We start from the raw sequence: 19,732 nt of genomic DNA on the forward strand, positions 1-19,732 counted from the left end.
TAGAACTTAGCCACTCACCTTTGAAGCCTAAAGAATATGCAGATCTAGGCATGAATGCTCACTTATAAAGAGCAAACCTCAGCGTCTTTTTATTGACTATTATTCCCATTACACAACCAACCAGCTCTCTTTATCTCTCACTCGGTTGAGTATTCACTCTTTCAAAACTTAGACTATTATGTCTTCCACTCTTTCGATATTGCGGCTTTTGCCGCTTCTCTCTCTCTTTATGATTGCCGTCTCTGCTTTACCGAGCCAACACCCAAAGAGAGCCCTTGCACCCACTCACCTCGGCTGCTTTGCAGATCTTGTTGATGGCAAGCGAGCTCTCAACGGTCGGAATACCGCCGCGGACGACATGACAGTGGAAAAGTGCGCCGCATTCTGTTCAACATATTCTCTATTCGGCCTTGAGTACGGCCGCGAGTGTTTCTGCGGCAACGAACGAGATACCAGCAGCAAAGAGACAAGCCCTACCGACTGCAACTTTCCCTGCTCAGGGGACTCGAAAGCCCTATGTGGCGCTAGCTTTCGCTTGAATATCTACAGCAACCCGAAGCCTACGGTTCAGGGTCCTGCTACTACCTTGCCTGGGATCACATCTCTTGGTTGCTTCGCTGATACCATACCCCGCCAACTCCCGAGTAAAAGTGTCGCTGATGGCGGTATGACGGCAGAGCTTTGTGCGGTTGAATGCGCTGGCTACGCCTACTTTGGGACTCAGTGGTCTTCAGAATGCTTCTGCGGAAATACCGCTCCCGGAATCTCAGCACCTGCCTCTGACTGCAACATGGCTTGCGGCGGAGACTATAACGAGATGTGTGGTGGCGGCATGCGGCTGAATGTCTACAAGTTTGCTCCTACGACGTCAACAGCTGCTGGCGCACTTAGCTCTGCTGCGAGCAACAGCAACGCTCTGTCCAAGTTTGCTTATAAGTCCTGCTGGGTTGATAAGCCTTATGACCGGTCGCTGAAAGCTGTTGACTATCGCACCAACGATATGACCGTCGAAAAGTGTGCAGAGCGATGCAAGGCCCATTCATACTTTGGACTTGAGTTCTCGAGTGAGTGCTACTGCGGCGATACTCTGGCTGGTCAGGCTGCCCCAGAGGAGGACTGTAACATGCCTTGTATGGGTGCAGTTGGTCAGAAGTGTGGCGCCTCGAACAGGCTGAACATATACTCGAAAAAGACACCGTCGGCTTCTCAATCCTTGTCTTCGGTTACGTCGTCAGTGTCATCTTCGTCATCGACTTCTCAGACCTCTACGTCTGTCTCGACAACGTCCACTTCCAAGACCTCTTCAACATCGTCATCGTCATCTTCGTCGTCGACTTCCACTTCTTCCTCGTCGACATCGGTAGCCTCTTCAACTTCTAAAACCTCTTCAACGTCATCAGAGTCATCTTCATCTGTCTCGACCACTTCGACTTCCAAGACCTCCTCTTCAACATCGTCATCGTCATCTACGTCGTCGGCATCTCAGACATCTTCGTCTATCTCGTCGACTTCCACCACTTCCTCATCGACATCGGTAACCTCTTCAACTTCCAAGACTTCTTCAACATCATCAGTGTCATCTTCATCACCGGCTTCTCAGACATCTTCGTCTACCTCGGCAACGTCGACTTCCCAGACTTCCTCTTCAACATCGTCAGTGACACCCATCCCCTCGACAACTACCGGTCCCGCGATGACGACTGTCACGAACTGTCCTGCGACGGCCACATACAACGGAACGCCTCAATACTGCTTTGATTCTGGAAAGCTGCCTGGCGGTTGCGAGTATTCCCAGTGGTACATCAGTATGGGATATCCTGTCAGCCAATTTGCCTCCTCCTGCAAAGCTGAACTCTCCCGGGCTGGCTTGCCTCCAAACCCCCAGGCGTCAGCTTGCTTGGATGAAACTAAAGTTCAAAGCTATCCCAGCGTGGTCAGTTGCTTGAATGCGGCTTCAGCCTCTTTGATCTGCCAGTACGACAATAACTGCACAACGAAGACGTACTCAGTGGGCCAGATACCTACGGCTACCCCAACCACCGGCGTCGACTTGTTTAGAGACGGAGGGTTGGAATCCGGCAACATGGAACCATGGGCTGTATCCTCGGCCTCGACGGGTCCCATTGCAGATCTCGCTGTCAATTCAGTCAAGCCTCGAACAGGCAAATACAGTATCTCCATGCTTTACACAAACAAGGTCAGCGGCGCTACGTACCTCGATCGCAAACTGCCCGTGAAAGTTGTGCCTGGCAAGACACACGTGTTGGAAGTCTACTGCTGGTCGAACAGTTCGACCTCGAATACCGGTTTGTGGCTCTACGCACGGCCCGGCACAGGCCAGGGTTATTTCGGCACGTATTACGCAGAGTCGAAGTTCCTAGATGCTCCGGTGAATCAATGGATGAAGAGAACGTTGACTTTCAAACCTATCTCATCGTTCGTAAATATTCAGTTGTCTTTCACCGGCAGTATCGTTGACACTATCGGGAGCTCCAAAGGTGTTAATCAAGTCTACATTGATGACATCACACTCACTCAGGTGGATTAGGAAGCATTCTATCATGTTTCGGATGGCGAGGATGCATCCGTCGACCTCATGTTCTTTCTTTAATTACTGTTCCCTTTTTTTTTTTTTTTAGAATAGAGGCGTTTATTATCTTTTTAATCTTAATTCGTTTCATAATGGAATCACTGCTCTTAAAAATGTTCATACCTGCACAAGACCTATTTCACTTACAGTGACTATCGCCAGAAGTAATCTTGCAAGACCCGAAATTCAAATACAAATCCGTGTTTCGACGATATTTTGACGCAGCATTTTTAACTTCCTTAGACGTTCGTAGTCTAGATAATAGAGTGCAATATCTAAGCTACAAGCTCGCTGAAAGGGCAACAAACAATGCAATTACTTTACTCTCCTAATACCAACTTCTTCCCGGGCGGTTTGCCTTGGAAGATCAGTTCAATAAGTATTTGAACGAGCTCGTCTATCATAATACCTCGGTTGTAGCAGGATAACAACCTCAAGTACTAAGCTAGATTCGTGGTCAGGGGCTTCCGCGCATCAGGCTGGAACCGGGAGGAGCTCAGTAGGTTCATCTGATGATATCACGTCACGCAATCAAAACACGCACAGGCCGGTTCGTCAAGTTTACAAAAGCCCAAGGGACCTGTTACAATAAAACAAACACATAAAACAAACTGAACGTGTTTTGAAATGTATTTAAGCATACACTGTACAAGTGGCCGATCAGGATGCAACTTGTGCTTACAAGTTCCGGAAAAACCACGTCGCCGCTGCCAGTGTTACATTCCAAAGAGCTAGAACGTAATGCCGTTGCATCCTCTTCCGTCACTGATCATGAACCAAATTCTGTGAAGAAAGGTCTAACGTTACTTAGCAATTGACCATCCACCGTAGATTTGTATGTGTGTCACGCAGAGGGAATGATCCCATGGAAGCTCAGCACTCACTATTCGGTGATGCTGTTTTCTACCCCGAGTTTTACACTCGGTCATATCACGGAGATGGAACACCCAGTAGTTAACAATTCGAAATTGTACGTATTACAAACTTGGATTGGACGTAAGTACATTGCGCTATCTCAAGACATCATAGACTACATCGCTGTCTCTCTTTAATAAGTTAGAGACTATCGATCACAATGCGTACCGTTGTGTTTCACTACTTTTTTTTTTTTTTTTTCGTTTCGTTAACCTTTCTTTTAATGACATCTTAAAGACGGCTGGGAAGGTTGGAGTTCTTCTTCACGTCGAAACGATCCAAGTTCATGACCTTATCCCAGGCTCTGACGAAGTCGTTGACAAACTTCTGGCCGCCGTCAGCCTGGCCGTAAATCTCAGCAACAGCACGCAGCTCGGCCTGAGAACCAAAGATGAGATCGACACGGGTGGCGGTCCACTTCTTGGCACCGCTCTTACGGTCACTGCCCTCGAAGACGTCAGGGTTGCTGGTAGCCTTCCACTCAGTGCCCATATCGAGCAGGTTGACGAAGAAGTCGTTCGTCAGGGCACCAGGGCGGCTTGTGAACACGCCGTGCTTGGAGCCGTCATAGTTGGTGTTCAGCACACGCAGACCGCCGACCAAGACTGTAAGCTCGGGTGCTGAGAGGGTGAGGAGCTGTGCCCTGTCGACGAGATAGTTCTCAGCCGGGACGCGCTTGGTGGATTTGCCGTAGTTGCGGAAGCCGTCGGCGAAAGGTTTCAGGTGGTCGACTGATTCGACATCAGTCTGCTCCTGGGAGGCATCGGTACGGCCTGGTGTGAAGGGAACAGTGATCTCGTGACCCGCGTTGCGAGCGGCCTGCTCGACACCAGCGACACCTGCAAGCACAATCAAGTCGGCCAGCGAAACCTTCTTGCCGCCGGAAGCGGAGCTGTTGAACTTTTGCTGAACCTGCTCGAGCGCCTGTAGGACCTTCTGGAGGTGAGCAGGGTTGTTGACCTCCCAGTCCTTCTGAGGAGCGAGGCGGATGCGGGCACCGTTGGCGCCGCCGCGCTTGTCACTTCCACGGAATGTAGAAGCAGAAGCCCAGGCAGTGGAAATGAACTTGGAAGGGTCAATACCGGTGCTGAGAATTTCCTTCTTCAGAGCAGCAGCGTCACGGTCGTCAATCACAGGGTGGTTGACGGCAGGGACGGGGTCCTGCCAGACGAACTCCTCGGTAGGAACCTCGGGGCCGACGTAGCGGGATCGGGGGCCCATGTCACGGTGCGTCAGCTTGAACCAGGCCCTGGCAAAGGCGTCGGCGAACTGGTCAGGGTTCTCGAGGAAGCGGCGCGAGATCTTCTCGTACTCCGGATCGAAGCGAAGCGACAGATCGGTGGTCAGCATGGTAGGAAGGTGCTTCTTGTTGGGGTCGAAGGCATCGGGGATGATGCGATCGGCATTCTTCGCCACCCACTGGTTGGCTCCCGCAGGACTCTTGGTGAGCTCCCAGTCGAATTGGAAAAGGTACTCAAAGTACTTGTTGCTCCACTTGGTCGGTGTCGCGGTCCAAGTGACTTCGAGACCAGAGGTGATGGTGTCGGGGCCCTTTCCAGAGCCGTGCTTGTTCTTCCATCCCAGGCCCTGCTGCTCAATGGGGGCACCTTCGGGCTCCGCCTCAACATTGCTGTCGGGGGCGGCACCGTGAGTCTTACCGAAGGAGTGACCTCCGGCAATGAGGGCAACGGTCTCCTCATCGTTCATGGCCATGCGGCCAAAAGTGACACGAATGTCTCGGGCAGCGGCAACAGGGTCTGGGTTGCCATCCGGACCCTCTGGGTTCACGTAAATCAGACCCATGTGCGCAGCACCGAGCGGGGACTCGAGCTCGCGGTTGTGAATATCGGTTGTGGTCTCTTGCGAGCCGTCCAAGACTCCGGAGCCGGACTTGCCCTCATGACCGTGGGCATAACGCACATTGTTGCCCAGCCATGTGGTCTCGCCACCCCAGTAGACAGACTCATCAGCCTCCCAGGTATCAGGACGGCCACCGGAGAAGCCAGCAGTCTTGAAACCCATGGACTCGAGGGCTACATTGCCGGCCAAGATCATGAGATCGGCCCACGAGATCTTGTTACCATACTTTTGCTTAATAGGCCACAACAGACGGCGAGCCTTGTCAAGACTGACATTGTCTGGCCAACTGTTGAGCGGGGCAAATCGTTGCTGACCCTGTAGAACGAGCCGACGATCAGTTATGAGAACCATGTGGTCAAACCGGAGTCGAATCCGAAGGCGGGGCGACTTACCTCTCCACCACCTCCACGGCCGTCGTGGACACGGTAGGTGCCGGCGCTGTGCCAGGCCATGCGAATAAAAAGACCACCGTAGTGGCCAAAGTCAGCGGGCCACCAATCTTGAGAATCGGTCATCAAGGCCGTGAGGTCCTTCTTGAGACCCTCATAGTCAATGGTCTTGAAAGCTGCGACATAGTCGAACTCCTGGCCCAAAGGATTGGTGACGGGGGTGTGTTGGCGAAGAATGTTAAGCTTCAAAGCATCGGGCCACCAATCGCGGTTCTTGGTGCCGCCGCCGCCAGTGTTCATCAGGCGAGTAGCTGGACACTTGCTCTCTGCCATGGTGTCTGACTATCCGTTATTCTTCTGATGGAAAAAACTACTGGTGTGGTAATGATGATGGCAATTTTTGCTTATTCAATTGGTGAAGGAAGAGACAGGAAGCAGGGGAGGAAGAAAAGGGAATCGCTCGCTCGTCATAGTGACAGGAGAGGGACGAGGACCCCGCGTTTTATGGCTTTGGGCCATGGCCACGCCCCCCGACCCCTCAATCATTTGCATGACCAATAGTCAGAATCTTGTTGGAAGTGGGAGGGGGGGGGGGTGGTCGAGGGCCGAGTGCATAGTGAAGGCTACTGTGCGCTCACATCTATTACCCGATTATCTTGCACTAACGTGTGACAGCGGCCGTCTATGCCGTACTGCAGTCTAGTGTAAGTGGAGAAGGACAATGCGAGGAGGCGTGCGACTTCCAGAGCGCGAGTGTGGTGTGACAAATGGTGGCAGCTTGGCCAAGCCATGGATGGCGATGATTTCAGGGTCCAGGCGCGTTTGTGAGAGAGAGACGGCACTCGATTAACCGTGGCAAACCCCAGATGACATTCCATTTGTTCTCTCGCCGCTGACATTACTGGCCCTCAGACAAAGGGGTACATGAGGATTGTTCCTTTGTTAACAGTTTGTTAAGAAGCAGCTAAGGCGCGTCCTAGTCGCTATGACGCTTACAATGGGATGGTTTAAAGCTCGGCTTAGCAGGCTTCGGAGAGATTACCATGTTTGTCCGTTAGCACCACAGTCTCAAAAAGATGCAACAATACAGTGAGCTTGCGTGACCGGCTTGGAACAGTAGCTTGGGCCGAGTTAAAATGCCGTGCGGGGAGGGGCCCTCCCCCGGTCCATGGGTGGGAAGCCTGGGGAAAAGGGTATGCAGATCGACCGACACACAACGTCTTGTCCAATCGAAACAGACATAATAAGCAGAGCTCATGTGGAACAGAACAAAGGTGACTTTGAGTTGCAATGTTGTGGGGGCGCCTCCGCCTTTCTCCGCTCTGTCTGTTCACATTCCGTTCGCTCCGAGCCGGCTGCCCCAGCTTGTCCACTTTCTGTTCTCCAGTGTTGGCTTGTCATCGTGGGTATCAAGAATTACGCCGAATGTGAATGGTTCAAACCCCCCGATCAAAACGAAACCCCGCAAAACGCTGACCGCGTCGTGGCCGCATGTTGTTTCGTAGCAGTGAAGAAAAATGAGCCATGCAGAAGCCCACAGCGCCCGGACCTCTTACGCGCCCTCGCTATATATATACAAGTACATAGAGCTGCATGAGAAATCGACCAGGGTGAGCTTCTTGACGAGCTCTGCGACGTCACTTTACCCCACCTTGTTTCTTCCAAGTGGTAGAGCCAGTCTAAGACATTTGTCCTTTGATTCGTAGTAGACTGGCGAATTTCGACGACAATGGAACGTTTCAGGAATGGGAGGAACACATTTACCTACTCCCTTGTAGTATAGGTTGAGACATCACAGGTTACCTAGGAAACACAGGTAACGATAGGGCTAGCTCAATAATAATCAGAATACATTTACATAGGCATTACCCGCACAAAAGGAGTACACAAGACACCCCGATTATCTTTGCAACCCTTTCGCCAGATGAACCCAACAGCCAGCTCACATTGGATCTTCCACTGATGCGGGTTAGAACCTTCTCCAACTTTGAAGGCCGCTGACCACTGCAGCACCCAAGCTTCTTCCCCGCGCCGGGCAATTCCGGGATTCGAGCGAAACATCCCCGACTCATGTTTCCCCCCTCCATCACACTGGTAGGCCTGCATCACGAATGCGATCACAGCCATTCATTGATGTTAATGACATCAAGATGTAGTTGATTGAATCTAGCGTCAGCTTGTGCATCCATCCAGCCCCAACATAACACAGAGGAGTGACTAGGTGAGGGGTCTATTCGGGGCCGCTGGACTGAGAATAAGAACATTGAATGAATTGCTTACGGCTGCCCAAAGACCAAGGGTTGCTTGATCAGACACTGACAGCTGAGTTGATAGGTTCCAGGACATAAGATATACAGCCCTGAACCTAGTCATCGGCAGTTATACTCTTGGCCCCTGCAATCAATGGCCGCCATGAGGTAGAACAGATGATGTGCAAGAAACTCTGCCACCTGTGTTCCAGATATACGATCTGTATGTTCAGCCCCAATATTTATCAGTAGAGCTTCTATTTGTACAAGTTTGCGGCCACAGACAGACACTTAACAATCCGTTACTGCAGCTCCATCAATTACTATTTTAGATACGCGGTGGACAGAAACTTCTCAAACATACTCAATGCAATAAAGAAAAATAGGCTTGAATGGTCATCCGGCCAGCCGCTGTCCTTCGTATCCCTTCTACATCTAATGGCTAATCTGGGAGATGTATTTCTCCTATTCAATCAAGGCTTTTATTTCACTGTACTACACAGATGGCGCTATTATTTAAAGAATCCATCGTTTGTCTGCTGCTTATGTATTCGTATGTGATTCCTCTCTGAATCCTTTGACATAGTCGTAACTCTGAGTTGAAGTGGTTCTGTTGCCGCCAAGCTGCTGGCTGTTGTTCACCCAGGATTCACGTGGCCAGGCAACCTCAACTGGTAACCATGCAACGGGGTACTGGAAAATAAGTCTCTTCCAAACACTTTCATCCGCCTTTCTAGAACTTCTTCATCTATACGACTGTCGCTGCACCTTGACAAGGATCGATCTTCTCATACTCGTACTGATAACTGTGGAAATCCTTTCTTTAACTTCAACTAGCCAACTAAAAACAAAGAAGACATAGACGCGTCTAATCCACATAGCGTAAAGTATGACAGATAGTATGTCGCAGATGTCTGCCATTCACGTCCATTCCCATTTGAACCTTGTTTCTCATTTTATTAGTCATGTTCTACCAGAACTCTGATCGATTTCTCTACATACATGCAGCCAGTTGACCCATTACTACCAATCAGACCAGAGAAGGATTGGACTGGACCCGGAAAGCCCCCAAGAGCGTCAAGAAGTCAACTTCAAGGGAGGGCTTTTGTTACCATTGTATGGTTGCGAGCTTCAATCTGGCCTTTGACAGTTCCATTCGACATCTCATTATACCCAGCGAGGACGAGTTTGACGTTGAATACGCGAAAAGTTTCTTAGACAAGGAGGATGTCCTGTCTTCGGCCATCTTCTACCCATGCAGGGGCTAGGATGCGTCCCCAGCCGACCCGCTGGTAGACAGATCTTTCGCAGCCTTTAGGGTCGATCTGGCTTACAAACAAGCACCACAGATAGAATGGCTCCGCCGTGTCCACGGGCGGCATATACCATGGCGTTGCCGACTCTTTGAAAAGCGGTAGGCAGCTGATCGGCCCAGTCGTCTTTTCCCTCTCGTCGAAGGCGCACCAGCCTATGTTTCTCCATTGCTGATCTACCAGCAAATAATGCTGCTCGAAATGGTTCGAGTGATTGCACCAGCTGATGCTACCAGGGACCAGATATCGCAGCTTTTCAGATTCTGGATCAATGGCTTGAAGGTCCTCGAGGTAGGATGGGAGACAGTCGAATGGCCCCGCGATGGCATCCACTTCTTTTACCAAAGATGATTCAAAAGTCAAGGCGCCTGGCCACTCGGATTGATCATCTGGTCTGATCCGACCGCACAGTGCTCTCATTCCCGTTGTCGCTTCCTCGTTCTCCCTCATCATAAAGTCGAGGCTGCCTGTGACCGAAGCCCACGACCACGAAGGCGCTCCTTCCACATCACGCACCAGCTTGTCGTTGCCGTGTCCACTCCAGAACCACGCAAGGCACAGCGGCATATCTTCCAGGAAGAGTCCATAGTGAGGCGTCTTTCCAAGTTTGCTACCCCACGAAGACGCAAGACCCTGTATTGCGATAAGCTTATCAGACTTGTAGGTGAGCTCGCGTTTGGAATAACTTCGAATAATGTTCTCCCATGTGTTTGGAATTGGATGAACAGACTGTTTGCCAGAGTCGTACTCTGACACAGCGACGGCAGGGTCGCGGGAACATGTCCAAACGACACCCCACTTGGTGAAGTGTGCAGTTCTACGCGCGAGAACGTACTCCTGGAGGACCCATGCGCGAGTATTTAACGGTCCATTGTCAACAAGACCCTTCGGCCCACGGGAATTGTAAGCAAAAACTCCGCTGCGGACGTCCCCTTTATAAGGCACGGGCGCGACGTCATCTGGCAGCCTGACCCCAAAGAGGCCTTGGCTTGAGTCAGTAGCCGCCGAGGCTGCGATAACAAGGAGAGCTTCCTCGTAAGTGCGGCCCATGATGGCTGCTTCCGTCTTCCAGTCCGTCGCATCGTCCTGGACGATGCAGAGGGAATCGATCCATAAGTATTCGATACCGAGATCAGAGCAGAGTGCACACGCATCTCTGAAGGTTTGCGAAAGCGTGGTCCATGGAATACCCTCCTTGTGGTGGAAAAGATTGCCCTTGAGCGTGCAAGGGGGCCGTTTCTCAGGCGGGCCCCAGCAGTGGCTGAGCGCTGCATACTCAACTGCAAAGCCGGAGTTCTTCTCAATTTCCACGAGCCGTATCTTCAATGGCAGCTTCTCTCCTCTCGCAGGAACGACATGTAGCAACCGTCTGGGAGCTACGGATGTCCCTCGTTGTTCCACATCGTGCCCTGAGAAGGACATTCGACAATCACGATGTTGAGATAAACAGATATCTAGGCGTTTTCTAACGAATTGACTAGGCCGTGGTGCATGGGGATCTAGGGCCATGGAGAGGTCAGACTCAACGATTTCGCCGCTCAGTGACGCCGGGCTCCCTGGCTTGCAGGTCAGCAAGAATCGGTCTTCAAAAAGTGGTTTACACAAGTGTGTTCAAAATAATGCAACTGACCTTTCTCGGCATAGAGTGGGATCTCGAACTTCAGCTTCCCTGGCCCGACAACATGTATGCTACCAAACTTGGTGGGCAAGACTCTCACTGGCCGTACTTTCCATTCCAGAATTTGCCGATAAAACTTTACGGGAGTTTCTGCAAGGTCTTCAACCGGCCCCGTTTCTGTCAAGTACTGCTCAGCTTGGGCGAAGCTTCTGAGATGTAACTGTACAAGACAACAGAAGGGGCATGCCAAGGCGGCACCTTCGCAAATCTGGCGAAGGGTGGCCTGTGGAGGAGAGCCATCCGTTCCCGGATCTGATGAATCAAAAGCGGGCGGTAAGCAGTCAACGTCTAGCCTCCTGCATCGCTCACACAAATCCATGTTGGTATCTGCGAAATAAAAGTGCAACCTGGACTAAAGAAGCAGAAGACACAAGTCGTAGATGCTGATGACGGGGGATGGTGAGGTTGCCGACCAGGTAATAATTACAGCCCAACATAAAAGTATTACAAAATGCGGTTTGGATATTACGTAAGCACTCTGTGCACAACTCTCTCGAATGCCGACTATGGCTGGTTTAAAGACTGGATGCCTTAGTATATAGATTTTACTTTCTACTACGTAAATTATAGACTTACTGTTCGTAATAGGTAGTAACTATTCATAATAGGTATCATAATGGCTACCTGATATCGGGGCCGTTAATCTAGTAATTCCTAGCCGTTTAGAAATAGACAAACAGCCTTCTTTTAGTTTTTAAGCATTTTTTGTGGGTTTCCGACCACCATCCCCTTTCTTTTTCTTCAATATTGCCAGAAGCCGACTAAATCCCAACGCCTTGCTTATGATTACGACTCGTTTCAGTGTTTTTCTTTGGTCCAGCCTTTAATCCCCCTAGCGAATGTATTTAATCGTTCGTCGATTGACGCCGTTTCCGTTTTTGCCATAATATCAAACCTATCATTGTCAAAATTGATGCTGTAGCTGAACGCCAGGTTAGTGTCGTATCAGTGTCGCTGGAACAGTCGTTTTATACCTATACCACCAAGAACGCCGATCACAACTACACCGGCTCCCGTCGTAAATGAAACTCCCGGAGTTGGCGCAACTGTAGATGGCTGCGGTTTTGTATCATCAATGCCACCTGGACCCGGTGCGGTAGAAGGTACGGGGGCCGCAGTGACTGTAACCGTCTGAGGTGCCGCAGTGACGAAGATGGTATTTGTAGGACTTGAAACAACTCCAAATGATGTTGCGGTTGTTGAAATAATCAAGGTCGTCTGTTGTGGTTTGGACGTCGAGGAAGATGAGCTAGTGTCGCTAGGACCTGCAAACCCTGATGTGAACGTCGACGGCCGTGTAGGTTGGGGAGTCAGCGGCCTTTGGCTCGTTATTGTTGATGTTGGATGGATTGGTTCAGGTAAATTCGACACAATTAGGGGCCGATGTGGAGTGAGCGGCCCTGGAGGGGTTTTTGGGCCATCGGATTGTAGGGTACGACGAACGGTATCCAAGTCGAGATTTGGTGGTGGAGGTGCTCTCTTTCTAGTTGCCAAGGAGCCTGCCATTATGTGTACCGACAATTGAACATTAGCTAAAGATGAGTTACAACCAGTTGAAGCTTAGCAAGTTGTATGGAAATTCATAAGCCGGTAAGTAGGTGATAAGAACATGAGCATGGTCAATAATATAGCACTAGAACACTATGATGTATTATCTGAGTCAAGCAAGCCCTCGTTATGTTTCAAACAGGTTATAAGTTCTGTGAAGCAGAAAGTCATAACACTTACCGTGTCCTATGATAAAGTCAAATCACTACGTAACAGTGGCTGAAGTGACAGTGGAGTCTAGGATTCCGTTCTTACACGTCTCGAAATCGGGTCAACAAAAAGAATTTTCCCGGGGACCATTCGCAGTGTATAAATTTGGTCCCCGAGGGCTACCCGATGTTAAAACTATCGCTAGTGTGTTATGGAAGTTGGGAAGCTCCTATCATCGTAGCCCTAGTGACACATGTCATGTCCATTCCTGGTTTTAAATTTACGGAGCCGCCTATCAGTGTTTCAGACTTACTGATAGACCAGCCAGTAGAAATAGAATGCGAGAATATTTGAATGAAAGTCAATTGCGCAAGGCTGCTCGGTTTCCAGGAAACATGCATGAACTACGGTTGAAACTCTGATATAACCTCTTCGGCTATTTATGGTAGCATGTACGGCCACTGGGAAAGTCCACACGATTCGTGACGTTGGCATACTCTCCTGACGTATTCAGTGGCTTACATATTTGCAATCTGAGAACTGTTTTGTTAAGAGATGGGCGATAGAAAAGATGAGGACAAAGTTCATGATCTTTCTGTCCTGATCTGATATCCAGCTTTGTCTACACTACTTGAGTTGCAAGGCCCCGAGAGTTGAAATTGCGACCCAAAACTCATCATCATCACTCTTTGCAACGCCATCTACATCTACTGTGTCCCCTCTTATGCAGCATAGCGTAGGCAGTAACACCTCAGTCGCTGCTATGAGTAGCCTACGTCTTGTCACGAGCGAAACCGACAGCCAACAGCGCCAAGGAAGTAGTAATCATGTATCTTTCACCCCGGATCATGTGGGAGTCAGTGGGAGTATTCACCCTAGAATCTCGGCGTCTGCAAGCTCGACCTACCTGTATCAATTGGGTTCCCGAGCAATGTCGCTGACATCTGTACCAGCAAGCGACACTGGCAGTAACGATGACCTTAGAAATCCATTTGACGACACAAACTCTGCAGAGCAATCACCGGCGAACGAATCTCGTAATCCGTTCGACGATTCAAATGCACAGGAAGACTCACCGGTACAGTCAACCGACCAGCCCTACCATGTCTTCACGAGAAGACAAAAGTGGTTTGTCATTAGTATCATAAGTGCTGCTGGCTTGTTTTCTGGCCTATCATCAAACATCTACTTCCCCTCGCTCGACGCTATTTCACGAGTGAGTAATTCAAAAACTCCAAAAACTCACGAGGATGAGAGCTGCTGACCTTGGCATAGGACCTCCATGTGAGCCTTGAAATGGTCTCACTGACGATTACGTCGTACCTCATTATCCAAGGCATCTCTCCAATCATCTGGGGCTCCATCTCCGATACCCTAGGGAGGAGACCCATTTACATCGCTTCTTTCTTTGTGTACATCACAGCCAACATCGGTCTCAGCTTTTCGCCAAACTTTGCTCTCCTCATGGTTTTCAGAGGTCTGCAGGCAGCTGGAAGTGCTTCGACCGTAAGCATTGGTAAGTTTGAGTGGTGAATGCCTAACCCCTTCTTCAGCAACTTTCGGTGTCATCAAGTTCTGACTAAGGGATAGGAAATGGTGTTATCCAGGATATCTCGCCTCCTCAAGAGCGGGGAGAATTCATTAGCTTTTACCAGGCGAGTAAGTCGTGGCCTCCCGTTTCACTTGTTAACTAGTGCTCGGAGTTGCTTACTCGGAGCTATCTCAAAGTCCGAAACTTCAGTATCGCAGTTGGGCCTGTGCTCGGCGGCTTGCTCGCAAATTTCCTCGGTTTCCGATCTATTTTTGTTTTTCTCTTGATACTTTCGTTAGTAGTCACTACTGTGATCATAGTGTTCTTGCCCGAGACAATGCGAAGCATTGCCGGGAATGGCTCGATCCGGTTGGAGGGCATTTACAAACCTCTGGGCCGTTATGTCACTCGAGCATCGAACTACCAGTCAGAGGATCTTAGAGGTCCACTTTCACGGAAGAAAGTAACACTGGCTACATTTTTGGAGCCTCTTTACCTTCTGATACAAAGAGATATACTCATCAATCTTGTCTTTGGGGGCGTGGTGTATACCATCTGGAGTATGGTTACATCAAGTACTACTGGACTCTTCAAACAGCTGTTCGGCCTCAGCGATCTTCAGATTGGGTTAGCGTTCTTGCCCAATGGTACGTATTTATAACATCATTGATTTTCAAATGGAAGCTTAAGACCTGCAAAATAGGGTTCGGAACCATCGTGGGCTCGACTATTGCTGGCAAAATCCTAACACATGACTATCTACAAATAGAAGAAGCGTACATGGCCACGCACGGGCTCGAAGAAACCGAGAGGCTAACAACGAAAAACATGCCTGCCGACTTCCCTATAGAGAGGGCCCGTCTCCGTCGTTTACCCTGGATCGTTATGATTTTTGTCATATCGACCGGCGCCTATGGTGTCTCTCTTAACTTTCCTTCGATCGTATTTTTGAGAGGCTGGATAGCTGTGCCACTTGTCCTCCAGTTTCTTATCGCTGCGACAAGTAACGCCGTCTTCGCTCTTAACCAGACGCTTGTCACAGATTTGTGCCCGGGAAAGGGGGCGAGTGCTACTGCCATCAATAACTTGGTCAGATGTGGATTGGGTGCTATTGGTGTGGCATTAATCGAGACCTTTATAGCTGCAACCGGACCTGCAGTAACATTTCTCGGTTTGGCACTCGTCACAATTACGGTCGGACCACTAGCCGTTATACACTGGTATTGGGGCCAGCACTGGAGGTCCCAGAGAATGAGAGCTAAGGAAACAGCTAAAAGTGAGAAGATAACCAGAGCCACAAGGTAAGATAAGGTCACCTAGTGCTGGTGGATATTATGGCACTCATCATAACTAGAAAGCAAAAGCAGAATATATTCAGAGTATGTTTGCTCTGTTAATGCACATAAATAGACAAAAAAAGACACTCTTTATTAGATTTGTACCAGTCTAGTTGTCAAACAATTGATTTGATGAGAATTGGGAAAGTTCTTTGCTCAACACAACCTCAAATTTCAAGATGGAGTGGATATATATTGGGATTTCAAATCTCCACGACAAGTTGCATAAAACTGGATGAGGGTTGTTCGGATTCTTTCGATGCTGCGACGAAGGATAGACCATAAAGTAATTATGGCTCAATTTTTACGGGGAAAGATGCCTTGTTCTTTTTCCAAAATACGGCACGCAGTTAATTCAAACTCTAGGAGTCTTGATGTTTCCTTTACGTCTCGTAGTGGTTACACAATCAACTCTCTTCGAGGCAGGCTACAGCTCATTTGAAGGGTCGTTGCCTGCTGTATGATCTGATGGAGCACCAATGATTAACCAAAGGGGATTTCCATTTATTGATATTCGTTTCTTTTGCCAGATACACCCAGTTCGTCAAAGTATTCTTGTTTACTCTTATCGTGCTTTTTTTCGTTTTGGCCAGACTCTCAGAATGTGCATCACAATTGGAAGACATGGTATCCGATAGCGGCTTCAGCTATGGTACCTAAACAACACAATTACATTAACAAATGAATCGTCATTCAAATCACAAATAAATCAAGTTTAATCTCCCGCGGCACCTGCATTGAGACTATCCCATACGTGATTGTTCTCGGATTAGATTGTGCTTTCGGCTTTCGGTTTCCCGAGGAATTTCGGCTTTCCCGAGCGGGGGAGGCCGATGCCGCTGGAGACACTGTTATCGGTCCGCCGCTCGGGACAGCTCCCAACAATTCCTATATAGCCAGAGACCAACGCGTGTTTGACCTAGTATCTATGAAGCTCATAATCTTTAATTATACTGACCAGTTGTTCAATCGGATACTTCGACTTGTTTATCCTCACATTACACACTTGTGCAGCGTCTTATCGCAATGACCACCGTAGAACCCCCCACTGCAGGCGCAGATGAAGGAGCCGCCACAATTCAACAAAAGTTGAACCGATATATCGACAAGTACACATCAGAGAACACAAAATCACGCCAATGCAACAAAGATGCGTCGGCTTCATTGCCAGGCGGGACAACAAGATCCGTCCTCTACTACGAACCCTTCCCGCTCTCATTTTCTGGAGGCCATGGCTGCAAGTTAACGTCGGTCGACGGGGATGAATACCTCGATTTCGTTTCCGAATATTGTGCCGGCATGTTTGGTCACTCACATCCCGACATCATTGCAGCCATTGAGAGCGTCACCAAGTCAGGCTTCACTCTTGGCGGCCCAGGCCCTATGGAGGGCGAGCTTGGGAAGCTGCTGGTTGACAGGTTCCCAAGTATTGACGCCATCAGATTTTGCAACTCCGGGACAGAGGCAAACACAATGGCAATTGCCACTGCTTTACACTTCGTCGGGAGGAAGAAGGTTGATAGCTGCAAAACTAAACTTATTGGGATAACTTTACTGACACAATTGGCAGATTTTGGTATTTGAGAATGGCTACCACGGCGGTACGCTATCATTCACACCGGGAAACCCGTTGATTCTGCCTCACGATTTTGTTCATGGCCGTTATAACGACATCGAATACACAAGACCCAAGATTACCTCAGACGTCGCGGTCATCATTGTGGAGCCAATGCAGGGTGCGGCCGGCATGATTGCCGGATCCAGAGAGTTTCTACAATTTCTCAGAGAAGAAGCGACACGTATTGAAGCAGTCCTTATCTTCGACGAAGTCATTACCTCTCGTCTCAACTACGGAGGCCTGCAGGAGGTCCACGGAATCATTCCTGACATGACAACTATCGGCAAGCACTTCGGAGGAGGCTTTTCCTTTGGTGCCTTTGGCGGAAGAAAAGCGATTATGGACTTGTATGATCCTCAGGCTCCCCGTAGTCTATTTCACTCGGGGACGTGGAACAACAATGTCTTTTCAATGACAGCAGGTGTCGCGGCGACGAAGCTACTTTCAGGATCGGCTTTGGAAAAGAACAATAGTCTTGGAGACAGGCTTCGGGACGGCCTGCGTACTGTTTTTGCCGCAAAAGATGAATCGATAGTCACTCTCACTGGCCTCGGTAGCGTCATTGGCGTGCACTTCAACGGCTCTTCTGCAGATCATCTGCGAGATTGTTTCTTCTTCTATTTGATTAGCAAGAGGATATATGTCGGCCGTCGCGGTTTCATTGCCTTAAATATCACTCATGAAGAGGAACATGTGAACAGGCTGCTTGAGGTGGCCCGAGAGTTTTCCAACGAAATTCTATAGAAAGGAGGGAAAGAGTCTACGGTCTTATCTGAAGAACAAGAACACATAAATTGAACATATAATTACAAGCATTCTCCTGTTGTTGTGATATCTGAGTACCAAACTGTTTGGTTATTTCCGACGCATTGGTATACTGTGAAGCGATTGGCCGGCAAGACACACAACAATAACAAGAAGCTACTACATACGTGCCAATGAGATAGACAATCAACGACATAACGCTATTATCTCGCTTGCTTCCAGTATCCGACGTCCATCCCTAGTTGTGATGCTCAGAAAGGAAGGTTGAAAACCACGCAGGATCAAATCAGCTTGGCAATACCAGAGTAACGTCGTAGCGCACTGTTTTTGGGCCTGCGGTACGTCCGAACCCCTGTTTGTCGGAGCAGATCAGCCTATCGCGCGGGGTAACCAGTACTGATAGGGTGACTGCAACCGTGCTCTTAAACACGCCTTGCCAGCGGTTTCACCTCTTCTTGCTCACGTCATTCCAGTCTGTTCTTGCGTTCAAAATACGGACCAACCTTTCGACTCTATTCGAGCCAATACGTTCGCTGTCGTTGCTGCTTAACTGTGTCGTGTCACCGAACGGCGCTCATAATGCCGGTCATCCGCTCCCGCCGGATGGCCCCACTCCTCCAGGTCCTCGCCCTCCTCTACTTTGCCGGGGATGTCCTCGCCGAGTCCTCTCCAGGACTCCCCATGGTTATTAACACCTGGGGTGGCGCTTTTACAGCCGCTACGGACGCGGCGTACGAGGCGCTCCTGAAGTCGGGCACATCGGCCCTTGACGCGGTCGAGATCGGCTGCGCGACCTGCGAGCGCAACCAGTGTGATGGCAGCGTCGGGTTTGGCGGCTCGCCAGATGAGCATTGCGAGACCACCCTCGATGCTATGATTATGGACGGCGTGACCATGAAGTCCGGCTCCGTTGCCGCTCTGCGACGTGTCAAGAATGCGATTGGTGTCGCGCGTCATGTGCTTGAGTACACCTCTCACACGATGCTGGCTGGCGATCTGGCAACAGAGTTCGCCATTGAGAACGGTTTCACGGCAGAAAACTTGACGACAGAGGCTTCGGCTCAGAGATGTGCGGAATGGCGACGGAACAACTGCCAGTCAAACTACAGACAGAACGTCACTCCAGATCCCAAGTCTGCTTGTGGCCCCTACACGCCTGCTCAGCTTGACTCGAGTTCGCCGGATTATTTCAAGCTGATCGCCCCGAACTCTGCCCAGGCATCCCATGACACAATTTCCATGATGGCTTTGGACGCCAACGGCATCATGGCGGCGGGCACTTCAACAAATGGTGCGTCTTTCAAGGTTCCCGGTCGTGTTGGCGACGGTCCGATAACTGGATCTGGATCATATGTCGACGGAGATGTCGGTGCATGCGGTGCAACTGGGGATGGAGACATCATGATGCGCTTCTTGCCCTGTTACCAAGCCGTTGAGAGCATGCGGAGAGGCATGACCCCCCAGGAAGCCGCAAGGGATGCCGTGGTTCGCATGGTGAAGAAATATCCCGCCGTGTCTAGCGGTATTGTGGTGGTCAACAACAAGGGTGAGCACGGCGGCGCAGGCTCTGGATGGACCTTCACATACGCCTATAGAGGCGGGAACATGAACAAAACTGAAGTGGTGACTGTGCCTCCGGTGTGCATGAGTCGGTCACTGACTGTTCAGATGCCTTAAAAATACCTTTGAAAGCCATCACATAGTTACCAAGGCTGAAATGAATACTTCTGATGCATTGCACAATCGCAAAGTTATATAATTTGGTGACTGTTCTACAATCAGATGTACA

The 19,732-nt window shown here is 49.7% G+C and overlaps 8 protein-coding genes across 8 annotated transcripts; 4 read left to right on the top strand and 4 right to left on the bottom strand.

Moving 5' to 3' along the window:
* Positions 1–229: 229 nt before the first annotated feature.
* CTRU02_202409 (uncharacterized protein) lies at positions 230–1,758 on the top strand (the record flags this gene model as incomplete). Its single annotated transcript, XM_070204035.1, has 3 exons — positions 230–1,130; positions 1,193–1,360; positions 1,403–1,758. The coding sequence occupies 3 exons, from the start codon at positions 230–232 to the stop codon at positions 1,756–1,758; spliced, it is 1,425 nt and encodes a 474-aa protein (XP_070062617.1).
* Positions 1,759–3,736: 1,978 nt separating this feature from the next.
* CTRU02_202410 (bifunctional catalase-peroxidase cat2) lies at positions 3,737–6,087 on the bottom strand (the record flags this gene model as incomplete). Its single annotated transcript, XM_036719818.1, has 2 exons — positions 3,737–5,680; positions 5,758–6,087. 2 exons carry the CDS (start codon positions 6,085–6,087, stop codon positions 3,737–3,739), a joined length of 2,274 nt encoding a protein of 757 aa, XP_036588520.1.
* A 721-nt stretch (positions 6,088–6,808) lies between these two features.
* CTRU02_202411 (uncharacterized protein) lies at positions 6,809–7,012 on the bottom strand (the record flags this gene model as incomplete). Its single annotated transcript, XM_036719819.1, has 1 exon — positions 6,809–7,012. One exon carries the CDS (start codon positions 7,010–7,012, stop codon positions 6,809–6,811), a length of 204 nt encoding a protein of 67 aa, XP_036588521.1.
* A 2,205-nt stretch (positions 7,013–9,217) lies between these two features.
* Positions 9,218–11,313, bottom strand: CTRU02_202412 (uncharacterized protein; the record flags this gene model as incomplete). Its single annotated transcript, XM_036719820.1, has 2 exons — positions 9,218–10,872; positions 10,947–11,313. The coding sequence occupies 2 exons, from the start codon at positions 11,311–11,313 to the stop codon at positions 9,218–9,220; spliced, it is 2,022 nt and encodes a 673-aa protein (XP_036588522.1).
* Positions 11,314–11,939: 626 nt separating this feature from the next.
* CTRU02_202413 (uncharacterized protein) lies at positions 11,940–12,500 on the bottom strand (the record flags this gene model as incomplete). The annotated part of the gene is made up of 1 exon (XM_036719821.1): positions 11,940–12,500. The coding sequence occupies one exon, from the start codon at positions 12,498–12,500 to the stop codon at positions 11,940–11,942; it is 561 nt and encodes a 186-aa protein (XP_036588523.1).
* Positions 12,501–13,623: 1,123 nt separating this feature from the next.
* CTRU02_202414 (major facilitator superfamily transporter) lies at positions 13,624–15,528 on the top strand (the record flags this gene model as incomplete). Its single annotated transcript, XM_070204036.1, has 5 exons — positions 13,624–13,908; positions 13,968–14,208; positions 14,283–14,370; positions 14,419–14,870; positions 14,927–15,528. 5 exons carry the CDS (start codon positions 13,624–13,626, stop codon positions 15,526–15,528), a joined length of 1,668 nt encoding a protein of 555 aa, XP_070062618.1.
* A 1,058-nt stretch (positions 15,529–16,586) lies between these two features.
* On the top strand, positions 16,587–17,922 carry CTRU02_202415 (aminotransferase class-iii; the record flags this gene model as incomplete). Its single annotated transcript, XM_036719823.1, has 2 exons — positions 16,587–17,075; positions 17,131–17,922. 2 exons carry the CDS (start codon positions 16,587–16,589, stop codon positions 17,920–17,922), a joined length of 1,281 nt encoding a protein of 426 aa, XP_036588525.1.
* A 600-nt stretch (positions 17,923–18,522) lies between these two features.
* On the top strand, positions 18,523–19,620 carry CTRU02_202417 (N-(beta-N-acetylglucosaminyl)-L-asparaginase; the record flags this gene model as incomplete). The annotated part of the gene is made up of 1 exon (XM_036719825.1): positions 18,523–19,620. One exon carries the CDS (start codon positions 18,523–18,525, stop codon positions 19,618–19,620), a length of 1,098 nt encoding a protein of 365 aa, XP_036588526.1.
* Positions 19,621–19,732: the final 112 nt, after the last annotated feature.

The sequence above is a fragment of the Colletotrichum truncatum genome (genome assembly GCF_014235925.2).
Source record: "Colletotrichum truncatum strain CMES1059 chromosome Unknown Contig_0001, whole genome shotgun sequence".
NCBI classification, from domain to species: Eukaryota; Fungi; Ascomycota; class Sordariomycetes; order Glomerellales; family Glomerellaceae; genus Colletotrichum; species Colletotrichum truncatum.